Source organism: Stomoxys calcitrans, chromosome 1 (assembly GCF_963082655.1).
Source record: "Stomoxys calcitrans chromosome 1, idStoCalc2.1, whole genome shotgun sequence".
Classification (NCBI taxonomy): domain Eukaryota; kingdom Metazoa; phylum Arthropoda; class Insecta; order Diptera; family Muscidae; genus Stomoxys; species Stomoxys calcitrans.
In genome coordinates this window covers 115,731,026-115,744,756 of record NC_081552.1, presented here as the reverse complement: position 1 = coordinate 115,744,756, position 13,731 = coordinate 115,731,026, and the positions used below count along the sequence as shown (strand labels likewise).

At 38.5% G+C, this 13,731-nt stretch overlaps 1 protein-coding gene across 10 annotated transcripts in view; it reads left to right on the top strand.

Moving 5' to 3' along the window:
• Positions 1–13,731, top strand: part of LOC106086294 (glutamate-gated chloride channel) — a 383,785-nt gene that overhangs the window by 40,021 nt on the left and 330,033 nt on the right. For all 10 annotated transcript variants that reach the window (XM_059360211.1, XM_059360210.1, XM_059360204.1 and 7 more), the window contains one exon: positions 7,096–7,184. In XM_059360211.1, the coding sequence (XP_059216194.1) occupies positions 7,096–7,184 (89 nt within the window). The remainder of the gene's footprint in view (positions 1–7,095; positions 7,185–13,731) is intronic.

Here is a 13,731-nt window from a genome sequence, read left to right as displayed (position 1 = left end):
GGAATGTGTATTACACACGGCTCAAGGAATACAATTGAAGCAATTATGCGACCAGGTCGATAGCGTTAATGACGCCGCAAAGATGAAATAGTTTCTCTAAAGAACCCAAGTCCAAACTGAAACGTTAGTAGACGACATGGGTGTGAGAGCAGAAACTGTGGAGGACATGTTCAGGCTTTTGATGAAAACCCATTTTCCACAGGAAACGACAAGACTCACGCAGACACCGGAATCTTGGAATAATGAGGTAGATCGAGGGCTTATCATAACGGAATTTATAGTCAAGGAAGCCTTGAGGTTTCACTCGGACCTGATGGAATATTTCCGGCGTTACTGCAAAAGGAGGCCTTATCTGACCACTATTTTCACAGCTTGACTTGGACTTGCATATACTCCAAAAGCCTGGCAGGATGCAAGGGTGGTGTTTATACCCAAGCCCGGCGAGGCAATTTATGCGACACCAAAGGCCTACAGACCTTACGTATTAGCCTTACGTCCTTTTTACTCAAAACCATGGAACGCATTGTGGATACCATGATAAAGAGTAGGACATCCAGCGAACTGCTTAAATAAAAACAGCACGCCTATGTCATGGGAAGGTCCGTGAAGTCGTGCAGGGGCACGAGGTTGTGCATAAAATATAAGAATCTTTCGATGCAAAGATATATACATTGGTAGTTTGCATTGATATCAAGGGGGCGTTTAATAATGTGCGGACCGACACATAGATCCAATCCCTAGACCAGTAACAGGTGGACCGGGTCCTCAGAGACTGAATAAACCATACGCTAATTAAAAGGTGGATAAATTATGGGTCCCATGACATAAATGTAATGGAAAACAAGTAAAAGCGTGCTAAGTTCGGCCGGGCCGAATCTTATATACCCTCCACCATGGATCGCATTTGTCGAGTTCTTTTCCCGGCATCTCTTCTGAGGCAAAAAAAAAAGGATAAAATAAAAGATTTGCTCTGTTATTAGACCGTTATCAAGATATGGTCCGGTTTGGACCACAATTAAATTATATGTTGTAGACCTGTGTAAAATGTCAGCCAATTCGAATAAGAATTGCGCCCTTTGGAGGCTCAAGAAGTAAAATAGAGAGATGGATTTATATGGGTGATGTATCGGGCTATAGACCGATTCAGACCATAATAAACACGTATGTTGATGGTCATGGGAGAATCCGTCGTACAAAATTTCAGGCAAATCGGATAAGAATTGCGCACTCTAGAGGCTCAAGAAGTCAAGACCCAAGATCGGTTTTATATGGCAGCTATATCAGGTATGAACCGATTTGAACCATACTTAGCGCAGTTGTTGGATATCATAAGAAAACACTTCGTGCAAATCATGTTTGCTTTCAGAAGGTAGTCTTCTTTGTTCTGTATTAAAAGGGTCAGAACTTAGAAGTAGTCTGTTTAGAAGATCTGTGTTTGTTAAAACTTTTCTGGTGTGATTTAGTTCAGAAGTTTTTACGTGCTTGTTTTGGTTTCTGTAGCTTCCTCCGACAGTTCTCCTATGGAAAATAACGCATTCTCCATTACCTCAGCAGAATATAATACAATTTTGTGCACTGTTGGAGGCAAATAACACCATGGTGTTGTAAGTTTTTCAGCAGTTTCAACATCTATGTTGGCATGGCTTGCAATAAGGTTCCACATTTCTTTTAAAGACCCTCACCTAAACCAGTAATTTTAGCAAACAACATTTATTGCCATTGTTTGAAGTGCCACTACCACCAACTTTGGTTTTGTCAACAAATAATCCCATTTCAATTCTAAATAATTTTTGAATTTTAAGTTGTCGGTCAGCAACTATTTTTTTTATGCTCCTCCAAATTTATGCGCCATTTTTTATGTTTAGACGGTATAAAATGTGCATGAATGTAATGGAGACAATCAAAATTCGTAGAACTCTTTGTGGACCGGCATCTGTGAACATAGTTTTAAATTTTTCATTTCTGTTGGCTTTGCTCCACAAATATAGCAGTTTGGTGAGGGTGTTGGCTGAAAGCATTACATACTTTGACGTCAACCATAGATAACTGCAATGTATATGTTTAACCTTAACTCGCATATACAAGGTACAACAACTCTGAATGAATATTGAACAAGTAAAAGCGTGCTAAGTTCGGCTGGGCCGAATCTTATATACCCTCCACCATGGATCGCATTTGTCGAGTTCTTTTCCCGGCATCTCTTCTTAGGCAAAAAAGGATATAAGAAAAGAGTTGCTCTGCTATTAAAACGATATCAAGATATGGTGCGATTCGGACCACAATTAAATTATATGTTGGAGACCTGTGTAAAATTTCAGCCAATTCTATAACAATTGCGCCCATTGGGGCTCACGAAGTAAAATAGAGAGAACGATTTATATGGGATCTGTATCGGTCTATAGACCGATTCAGACCATAATAAACACGTTTGTTCATGGTCATGAGAGGATCCGTCGTACAAAATTTCAGGCATATCGGATAATAATTGCGACCTCTAGGGGTCAAGAAGTCAAGATCCCAGATCGGTTTATATGGCAGCTATATCATTTTATGAACCGATTTAAACCTTATTTGACACAGTTGTTGAAAGTAAAAATAAAATACGTCACGCAAAATTTCAGCCAAATCGGATAGGAATTGCGCCCTCTAAAAGCTCAAGAAGTCAAATCTCCAAATCTGTTTATATGACAGCTATATCAGGTTATGGACCGATTTCAACCATACTTGGCACAGTTGTTGGATATCATAACGAAATACTTCGTGCAAAAATTCATTCAAATCGGATAAGAATTGTGCCCTCTAGAAGTCAAGACCCAAGATCGGTTTATATGGCAGATATATCAGGTTTTGAACCGATGTAAACCATACTTGGCACAGTTGTTGGATATAATAACAAAACACGTCGTGCAAAATTTCATTCTGATCGGATAAGAATTGCGCACGCTAGAGGCTCAAGAAGTCAAGACCTAAGATCGGTTTATTTGGCAGCTATATAAGGTTATGGACCGATTTGAACCATACTTAGCACAGTTGTTGGATATGGTAACAAAACACGTCGTGCAAAATTTCATTCCAATCGGATAAGAATTGCGCGCTCTAGAGGCTCAAGAAGTCAAAACCCCAGATCGGTGTGTATGGCAACTATATCAGGATATGGACCGATTTGAACCATACTTGGCACAGTTGTTGGATATCGTAACAAAACACGTCGTGCAAAATTTCATCCCAATCGGTTAAGAATTGCGCACTCTAGAGGCTCAAGAAGTCAAGACCCAAGATCGGTTTATATGGCAGCTATATCAGGTTATAGACCGATTTGAACCATACTTGGCAAAGTTATTGGATGTCATAACAAAACACGTCGTGCAAAATTTCATCCCAATCGGATAAGAATTGCGCACTCTAGAGGCTCAAGAATTCAAGACCCAAGATCGGTTTATATGGCAGCTATATCAAAACATGGACCGATATGGCCCATTTACAATACCAACCGACCTACACTAATAAGAAGTATTTGTGCAAAATTTCAAGCGGCTAGCTTTACTCCTTCGGAAGTTAGCGTGCTTTCGACAGACAGACGGACGGACGGACGGACGGACGGACGGACGGACGGACGGACGGACGGACGGACAGACGGACGGACGGACGGACAGACGGACGGACATGGCTAGATCGGCATAACATTTCACGACGATCAAGAATATATATACTTTATGGGGTCTCAGACGAATATTTCGAGTAGTTACAATCAGAATGACGAAATTAGTATACCCCCCATCTTATGGTGGAGGGTATAAAAATTATCGAAACTTAAACGTAAATGTAACGTGATCCACAGATCGGTTCATGATATGTCTTAAGCTTCAATTAAAGCTTTCATTAGCCATCAAAATCGCATTAGAAAATATTTTAGAAAGGTTCCTTCTTTGTCCGCTAGTAGAGCTTTTATAATATACCCTTTTTATACCCACCACCGACGGATGGGGTATATTCATTTTGTCATCCCGTTTGCAACACATCGAAATATCCATTTCCGACCCTATAAAGTATATATATTCTTGATCAGCGTAAAAGTCTAAGACGATCTAGACATGTCCGTCCGTCTGTCTGTTGAAATCACGCTACAGTCTTCAAAAATAGAGATATTGCGCTGAAATTTTGCACAGAGTCTTTTTTTGTCCATAAGCAGGTTATGTTCAAAGATGAGCTATATCGGACTATATCTTGATATAGCCCCCATATAGACCGATCCGCCGATTTGGGGTCTTTGGCACATAAAAGCCGCATTTATTATCCGATTTTGCTGAAATTTGGGATAGTGAGTTGTGTTAGGCCCTTCGACATCCTTCGTCAATTTGGCTTAGATCGGTCCAGATTTGGATTTAGCTGCCATATAGACCGATCCTCAGATTTAGGGTCTTAGGCCAATAAAATCCACATTATTTTCCGATTTTGCTGAAATTTAAGACAGTGAGTTGTGTTAGGCCCTTCGACATCCTTCTTAAATTTGGCCCAGATCGGTCCAGATTTGGATATAGCTGCCATATAGACCGATCCTCCGATTTAGGGTCTTAGGCCCAAAAAAGGCACATTTATTATCCGATTTTACTGAAATTTGGGACAGTGAGTTACGTTAGGCTCCTCGACATTTTTCGTCAATTTGGCCCAGATCGGTCCAGATTTGGATATAGCTGCCATATAGACCGATCTCTCGATTTAAAGTTTTTTGCCATAAAAGGCGCATTTATTATCCGATGTCGCCGAAATTTGGGACAGTGAGTTACGTTAGGCTCCTCGACATTTTTCGTCAATTTGGCCCAGATCGGTCCAGATTTGGATATAGCTGCCATATAGACCGATCTCTCGATTTAAAGTTTTTTGCCATAAAAGGCGCATTTATTATCCGATGTCGCCGAAATTTGGGACAGTGAGTTATATTTGGCCCTTCGACATCCTTTGTCATTTTGGCTCAGATCAGTCCAGATTTGGATATAGCTGTCACATAGACCGATCCTCCGATTTAGGGTCTTAGGCCCATAAAAGGCGCATTTATTATCCGATTTTGCTGAAATTTGGGGCAGTGAGTTACGTTAGGCTCCTCGACATCCCTCGTCAATTTGGCTCAGATCGGTCCAGATTGGGATATAGCTGCCATAATGACCGATCTCTCGGTTTTAGGTTTTGGGGCCAGAAAAGGCGCATTTATTGTTCGATGTCGCCGCAATTTGGGAGAGTAAGTTGTGTTGGGCCCTTCGACATCCTTCTTCTATTTCACTCATATCGATGAAGATTTGGATATAGCTGCCATATAGACCGATATCTCGATTTAAAGTTTTTGACTTAAAAAAGACGCATTTATAATCCGATTTAACTGAAATTTGACACATTGACTTATGTTAGGCTTTTCGACATCCATGTTGTATATGGTTCAGATCGGTTTATTTTTAGATATAACTACTAAAAAGACCAATATTTTGTTATACATAGTTGAACAAAGACTTGTACTTATTAGTATTTGGTCCAAATCGGATCATATTTCGACATAACTGCTATGGGACATAAGGTATGCAATTTGCACTGGATTTTGATGAAAGGTATTTTGCATATATACCCGAGGTGGTGGGTATCCAAAGTTCGGCCCGGCCGAACTTAACGCCTTTTTTACTTGTTTGCTCTGTTATAATTATAAACTTCGTCACTTTGATAGGTCATATTTTACATCACGTTTAAGACAATGTGCTGTTATATAACACTAAAAACTGTTCAAACAATAAAATTTAATGTCTTTTTAAACTATTAAATAAATATTTGCACTAAAATCGCAATATCACTTTTTTGCTTTTTGTCAATGGGTGCCACCACTGTGCATGTGAACACTCTTCCTCAGGACACTTGCAGTGTGGACGATTCCTCTTTAGGTGCTTCGCTAGCTGTCGCTGTCGAAATACCATTTGAATTCCTTTATTCCCCGCGGGCGCACACCTTTAGCTTAATCCAACCGAATGATCCACCCATACCGGGATTTTCGGGTCCCGTCTCGACACCTTCCCCTCTTCTATTGATCGTTGCAGGGGGATTTTCAGACTCTTGAAATTTCCCAGATTTCCCAGATTTCGCAGGTGCGATTGGTAGTTCCTTAAACAAGTATTCAGCAACAACTGCTGAGTCGTCTCCCTAGGCCCCAACCCCACCTCATTTTAAGCATCAACTTGTTGAATCCGTGGGATACGACTCCTTCAGACTTGTCGAGGTCTGAAAGACAGCCGGAGTTTAGCATTAGTACTGTACGTCTTGATTGCCGTCAGCCTCATCTAATCTACTAATCTTCCAGTCGGTAATAGAAATATTGTGATCAGGAACTGAGGAACTCCTTGGTATCCAAGCGTTTTCCATGGGTCGAGGAGGAATATCTTTCTTCTTGACTACACAAGTGCAGCGCCTGCCCAGATCCAGTCAAATCCGCAAAATCACCCAAATGTACAGACGTCAGTTCATTCACTATCCTTCTCGACTTGGTCATAAGTATGCAGCTATCCACTTCTGGCTTATCGACAACCACCATCGCCAAGATGTTCTAGCGACATTAGTAATAGTTCTTGGACTCATATTACTACTGTTCGCCATAGTTCTTTGGGGGGTGAAATGTTCTCCAGAATTATAATATGGGGAAGCCTGGCCAGCTACTATTTCCCAATCCTTAGGATCCGTCATACCAAACCTATGAATAAGGCTGATTTTATTCTTCCACTTCTTTGAGGTGCCCATGCTTTTGACAGAAATATATCCATTGACCCGTCATATCATTGCTTTAAAATTAAGTTCATATTTTATGCTACTAACGGCAAGTTTATATAATATTCATATGTAAATTAGGATTACTGATTCCTGTTTCTTAATGTCTCCTTTATATTATTGTTCACACTACAGGTGCAATATATTTGATCGCAACATTGTGCACATCTCGTTCCTTCTTGCATTTCTCTGTTCAAAGTTTTATGCAATTTAATTTATTTATTTATTGTAATTGCAATTATTAATTAATAACCAAAAAACAACAACAATTGTGCCATTTTTTCTTCAATGTTTCACTTTCAGATTCGATGAGTCAAGTTCGGATAAGGAAATACTGGATTTATTATTGGAGCAGAAACGTTACGACAAGCGGCTGTTACCGCCAGTTCACGGTGAGTTTATTGCAAATTAAGGATGACAACAAAAAACCTTAACTGGCACTTATACGAGTATACACTCAGAGACACGCCACGAGAAAAACTATAGGACTCAGACCATCACGAATAGCAGCATAGTAGTACAAGCATAGTATGGTAGTACAGCGTGGAAATTATTTCAGATAGTCATTTAGTTAAGTACTCTACCAATACCTGGTAGTCATCATGGCGGCAATTTATGTTCACATCCAAGTTTTCCCGAGCTTTGTCGCGCTTTTGCCCGGTTTTCCATGGCCCTATGAAACAATTGTCCAAGCATGAATGCAACGGCATAAGCCTCATGCCCCTTTGTTCACAAATATTTTGCATATTTTATTTTTGTTTTTTTTTTTATTGTCGACACTATTGAGCGGTTAGAGACTGTGTCACTGCCACTTTATTTTATTGCCAACCAGCATAATGGCTGTTGGTTGCATTAAAATAAATTGTCTGGATACACTAGCCACGTATGTAATACCAATAATGCAACACAACAAACAGGGATGAGAGACAAGCCGCTAAATTACACGACTACACTCTTACATTTAAGTAGAAGTTAGCTCATTCAACATGAACTCCCTCACAGATCGAACTAACGCTTTCCGAACACATGGTCAGATCAAATTATGTCTGGAATTAGATATAATTGGATCCGAAAAATGCTTATATATAATTGGATGTACTTTTATCAAACATAAGTCGCTGTGTCAAATTTCAGTGAAATCGGATTATAAATGCGCCTTTTATGGGGCCAAGACTTTAAATCGAGATATCGGTCTACATGGCAGCTATATCCAAATCTGGACCGATTTGGGCCAAGTTGCATAAACATGTCGAAGAGCCTAACACTAAGCACTGTCCCAAATTTCGGCGAAATCGGACAATAAATGCCTCTCTTATGGGCCCTAAACCTTAAATCCAGAGATCGATCTATATGGCAGCTATATTCAAATCTGCACCGATCTGGACAAAATTGAAGAAGGACGTCGAAAAGCCTTACCAAACTCACTGTCTCAAATTTCAGCGACATCGGACAGTAAATTCGTCTTTTATGGCCCCAAAACCTAAAACCTAGATATCGGTCTATATGGCAGCTATATCCAAATCTGGACCGATCTGTGCGATATTGCAGAAGTATGTCAAGGGGCTTAACTTAACTCACTGTTCCAAATTTCGGGGACATCGGGAAATAAATGAGCATTTTATGGGCCCAAAACCATAAATCAAGAAATCGGTCTATATGGCAGCTACATCCAAATTTGAACCGATCTGTACCAAATTGAAGAAATATGTCAAAGGGCCTAACACATCTCACTGTTCCAAATTTCAGCAAAATCGGATAATGAATGTGGCTATTATGGGCCTTACACCATAAATCGGAGGATCGATCTATATGGCAGCTATATCCAAATCTGGACCGATCTGAGCCAAATAACCGATGGATGTCGATGGGCCTTACACAATTCACTGCCCCGAATTTCATCAAAATCGGATAATAAATGTGGCTTTTGTGGGCCTATGACCCTAAACCGGAGGATCGGTCTATATGGCAGCTATATCCAAATCTGAACCGATCTGGACCAAATTAAAGAAACATGTCAAAGGGCCTAAGACAACTCACTGTCCCAAATTTCAGCGAAATCAGACCATAAATGTGGCTTTTATGGGCCTTAGACCCTAAATCAGAGGATCGGTCTATATGGCAGCTATATCCAAATCAGGACCGATCTGAGCCAAATTGACGAAGGATGTCGAAGGGCCTAACACAACTCACTGTCCCAAATTTCAATAAAATCGGATAATAAATGTGGCTTTTATGGGCCTAAGACCCTAAATCGGCGGATCGGTCTATATGGGGGCTATATCAAGATATAGTCCGATATAGCCCATCTTCGAACTTAACCTGCTTATGGACAAAAAAAAAATCTGTGCAAAATTTTAGCTCAATATCTCTATTTTTAAAGACTGTAGCGTGATTTCAACAGACAGACGGACGGACATGGCTAGATCGTCTTAGATTTTTACGCTGATCAAGAATATATATACTTTATAGGGTCGGAAATGGATATTTCGATGTGTTGCAAATGGAATGACAAAATGAATATACCCCCATCCTTCGGTGGTGGGTATAAAAATGATATCTAATTACATCGTACATTAAAAAAAAAAAATGTTGTTGTTTTTATACCCTCCACCATAGGATGGGGGTATACTAATTTCGTCATTCTGTTTGTAACAATTCGAAATATGCGTCTAAGGCCCCACAAAGTTTATATATTCTTGATCGTCATGTCATTCTAAGTCGATCTATCCATGTCCGCACGTCTGTCCGTCCGTCTGTCTGTCGAAAGCACGCTTACTTTCGAACGAGTAAAGCTAGTGGTTTGAAATTTTGCACAAATATTTGTTTTTATAAGTGTAGGTCGGTTGGGATTGTAAATGGGTTGTATCGGCCCACGTTTTGATATAGCTGCCATGAAAACCGATCTGGGATCTTGGCTTCTTGAGCCGCTAGAGGGCACAATTCTTGACCGATTTGGCTGAAATTTAGCATGAGGTGATTTCTTACGACTTCTAACAACTATGCTTAGTATGGTTTAAATTGGTCCATAACCTTATATAGCTGCCATATAAACCGATCTGGGGTCTTGACTTCTTGAGCCACTAGAGGACGCAATTATTATCCGATTTGGCCGAAATTTTATACAATTGCTTCTCTCATGACTTTTAACATACGTGTCGAAAATGGCTTAAATTGGTTTATAGCCCCTATAAACCGATCTCCCTATTTTACTTCTTCAGCCCCTAAAGTTCGCAATTCTTATTAGATTTGGCTGAAATTTTACACAATGACAATTGACTGAAAGTTCGCAATTCTGATTAGATTTGGCTGAAATTTTACACAATGACTTCTACTATGGTCTCCAATATTCAGTTTAATTATGATGCGAAATAACCCATGACTTGATATTGTTCCAATAACATAGCAATTCTTTTCTTTTATCCTTTGTTTGCCTTAAAAGAGATACCGTGGCAAGAGCTCGACAAATGCGATCCATGGTGGAGGGTATATAAGATTCGGCCCGGCCGAACTTAAAACGCTCTTACTTGTTCCATAAATAATACAATTACTTGTGCCGCCCGTGGGCGGCTCAGTCAACCACTTGTTTATAATATGCGCTGCTAAAGGTAAACAAATACAATTGTTCTATTTTTAGAACAAACAGCATCGTCTTTTGCTCCCGCATGGACGCAAAAAACGTCCATGGGAAAGAAAAACTTTGGACGAAAAACAATGAACAACCTTAAATTGGCGTAATGTGCAGATGTAATTAAAAATATATTTTTTAAAAATTAATGTGAACCGATCGGGACAATATGGGACTCAAATGAAAGATATTCAGGAGTAGACTACGAATTTCATATTAAAAATTGGGTTCAAGTAACTGGGGGGCCACCCCGACCCCAAAACCCTCTAAAATAGGTTTATTTGACAATAATGACAATATGGGAGTAGAATGAAGGGTATTGGGGATTAGATTACGAATATGGTCAGGAAGGAAGTATGGACTATATAATTTATTAATATTGGAAGAGGTTGTTGACCGATCGGAACAATATGGGTATCAAATGAAAGATACCCTGGATTCAAGTATTCAAGGGGTCGCGCAACCCCAAAAACGGCTCCAAACAAACATGTTGGACGAACGTATCAATATAGGACTCAAATGAAAGGTATTCGGGAGTAGACTAAGAATAGGACATAAAAAAATGAGGTGCAAGTAATTGATGGTCGCCCCATCCCCGATACGCCCCCAAATGGGAATATTACTTGCTCGTAGGTTGATGAAATTCAAATGAAAGGCTATTGAGAGCAGATTACGAATATGATATTAAACTTTGTGTCCAAGAAGCTAAGTGGTGCTTTACCTCAAAAAATCGCTTCCAATAGGTTATTGGACCCATTAAAACAATGGGGAATCAAGTGATCAATTTTTTGAGTAGAGTGCGTCATTGAAATTTGTGTTCAAGTGGCAGATGAGGTGTGGCACACATCCCTCCTATAGACGCCCTCCACCAAACAGCTGTATACACCAATCATGACAATATGGGGTTAAATTACAGATATAAGGTTGTGGACTGCGAATCTGATATCTTCAATCTCAATATCAAGCGGACCACCTCACCCCAATACAGTTAATCAATCTTAATGAGCCAACAGGATATTGGATAATTTAATTAATGTGTGGGAGCACAAATGATTGTAGGTTATAACAGGAGTTGCAAACCTTAACAAAAAGGTTACACCTATATTTAGCTTATCGATAGATAAGACCAAACGACGTGATGCTGGGCAATACATTTTGGTTCAATAATTTTACATGGTTTAATATTGGGTTGCGCAAAAAGTAATTGTCGGAAATATAGTAGTAATATAGTCGGCGTTGACAATTTTTTTCAACGGCTTGTGACTCTGTAATTGCATTCTTTCTTCTGTCAGTTATCAGCTGTTACTTTTAGCTTGCTTTAGAAAAAAAGTGCGCGAAATTTTGTTTACATTTGTTTGTTTGGCGTCAATTTTAATATGGGTACCACATGTATTGAAAGAAATTCATTTAACAAACCGAATCAAAGCTTGTGATATGCACCTTAAACGCAATAAATTCGATCCGATTCGATCGATTAAAACGAATCATAACTGGAGATGGAAAATGGATTGTTTACAACAACGTTAGTCGAAAACGATCATGGTCCAAGCATGGTGAAGCAGCTCAAACCACTTCAAAGGCTGATATCCACCAAAATATGGTTATGCTGTCTGTTTGGTGGGATTGGAAGGGTGTGGTATATTTTGAGCTGCTTCCAAGGAACCAAACGATTAATTCGGATGTTTACTGTCAACAATTGGACAAATTGAATACAGCCATCAAGGAGAAGCGACCAGAATTGGTCAATCGTAAAGGTGTCATATTCCACCAGGACAACGCTAGACCGCACACATCTTTGGTCACTCGCCAAAAACTGAGTGAGCTTGGCTGGGAACTTTTGATGCATCCACCATATAGCCCTGACCTTGCACCATCAGACTACCATTCATTTCGATATTTGCAGAACTCCTTAAATGGTAAAACTTTCGGCAATGATGAGGCTATAAAATCGCACTTGGTTCAGTCTTTTGCAGATAAAGGCCAGAAGTTCTATGAGCGTGGAAAACTAAATTTGCCAGGAAGATGGCAAAAGGTTATCGAACAAAATGGCAATTATATATTTGATTAAAGTTCATTCTAAGTCTTATTAAAAATGCATTTACTTTCTTTTAAAAAATCCGCAATAACTTTTTAGGCAACCCAATAGTAAATATATATATCGGCAAGTGAGTTCTTTACCACAGAAAATCGTTTAAAATTGATGTAAAACAAGTAAAACACCTCGAGTAGTTCGTCACAATCCGATGAAAATTGTATAACTTAAGCGCCTAAATTCAGCACCGACATTAAGTCGGTCTAATAAATATAAATATAAGTTGGTCTAATAAATAAAAATCACTGTTGAATTTTGTATTTCAAATTTCAACAAAATCAGGTAATTAATAAAGCTTTTACGAGATTCAGACCCTTAATTGGCATATAGGTGTATATGATAGGTATATCCAAAAACAGTTAGATTTTTACTATATTTGGGTCAGATGGTGGGTGGCCTAAAACTACTTAAAGCAATAAATCTTTTATAGGCTTCATACTCTTTATCAGAAGATAGGTCTGTATGGCAGCTATATGTAAATATAGTCCCATCCGAATAATATTTGGGACGGTAGACCAAGAAAACTACCCACTGTTTAAAATTTGGGCGAAATCGGGTCATCATAAATAAAGCTTTTATGGGCTATATATATATACATATATATATATATATATAAATATATATATATATATATATATATATATATATATATATATATATATATATATATATATATATATATATATATATATATATGTAGAAGCAGCTTTTATATAAATCACATTGAAGATAATTATATTTTTGATATTATACGTAATGCACTTTAATTTTATTTGAACTTAGATTTTTGCTTGAGTGTAACCAATTTCTCTTTAACGTTAAATATTAAAACACTCTTTTGAGTTTTGATTTATACCATTGATATTTTTACCATTTGTAACATTAACTTATACCATTGATTTATATACCATGGATTTATTCTCTCATTTGCAATTTTACACTCGAATCATTATCACTCACCTAATAGCATTTGTCTCTTTCTTTATTATACGTTTTGTCATATGATCTATAGTGAGTACTCTCACTCTCGTTTGTATAACATGTTTTCTTTTGTTTTGAGTGTATAACAGATTAAGTTTGTCAAACACTTGTAGGCTTAGTCTTAAACTTTGTTAAAAATAAAATCATTCTTCTAATAGCATTCAACGAAGACAGTTGTCTCATTATTTAAAGCGGAAGAAACTCATAGGAGGACAAGTTAGGACTTTTAAGTCTGACTTGG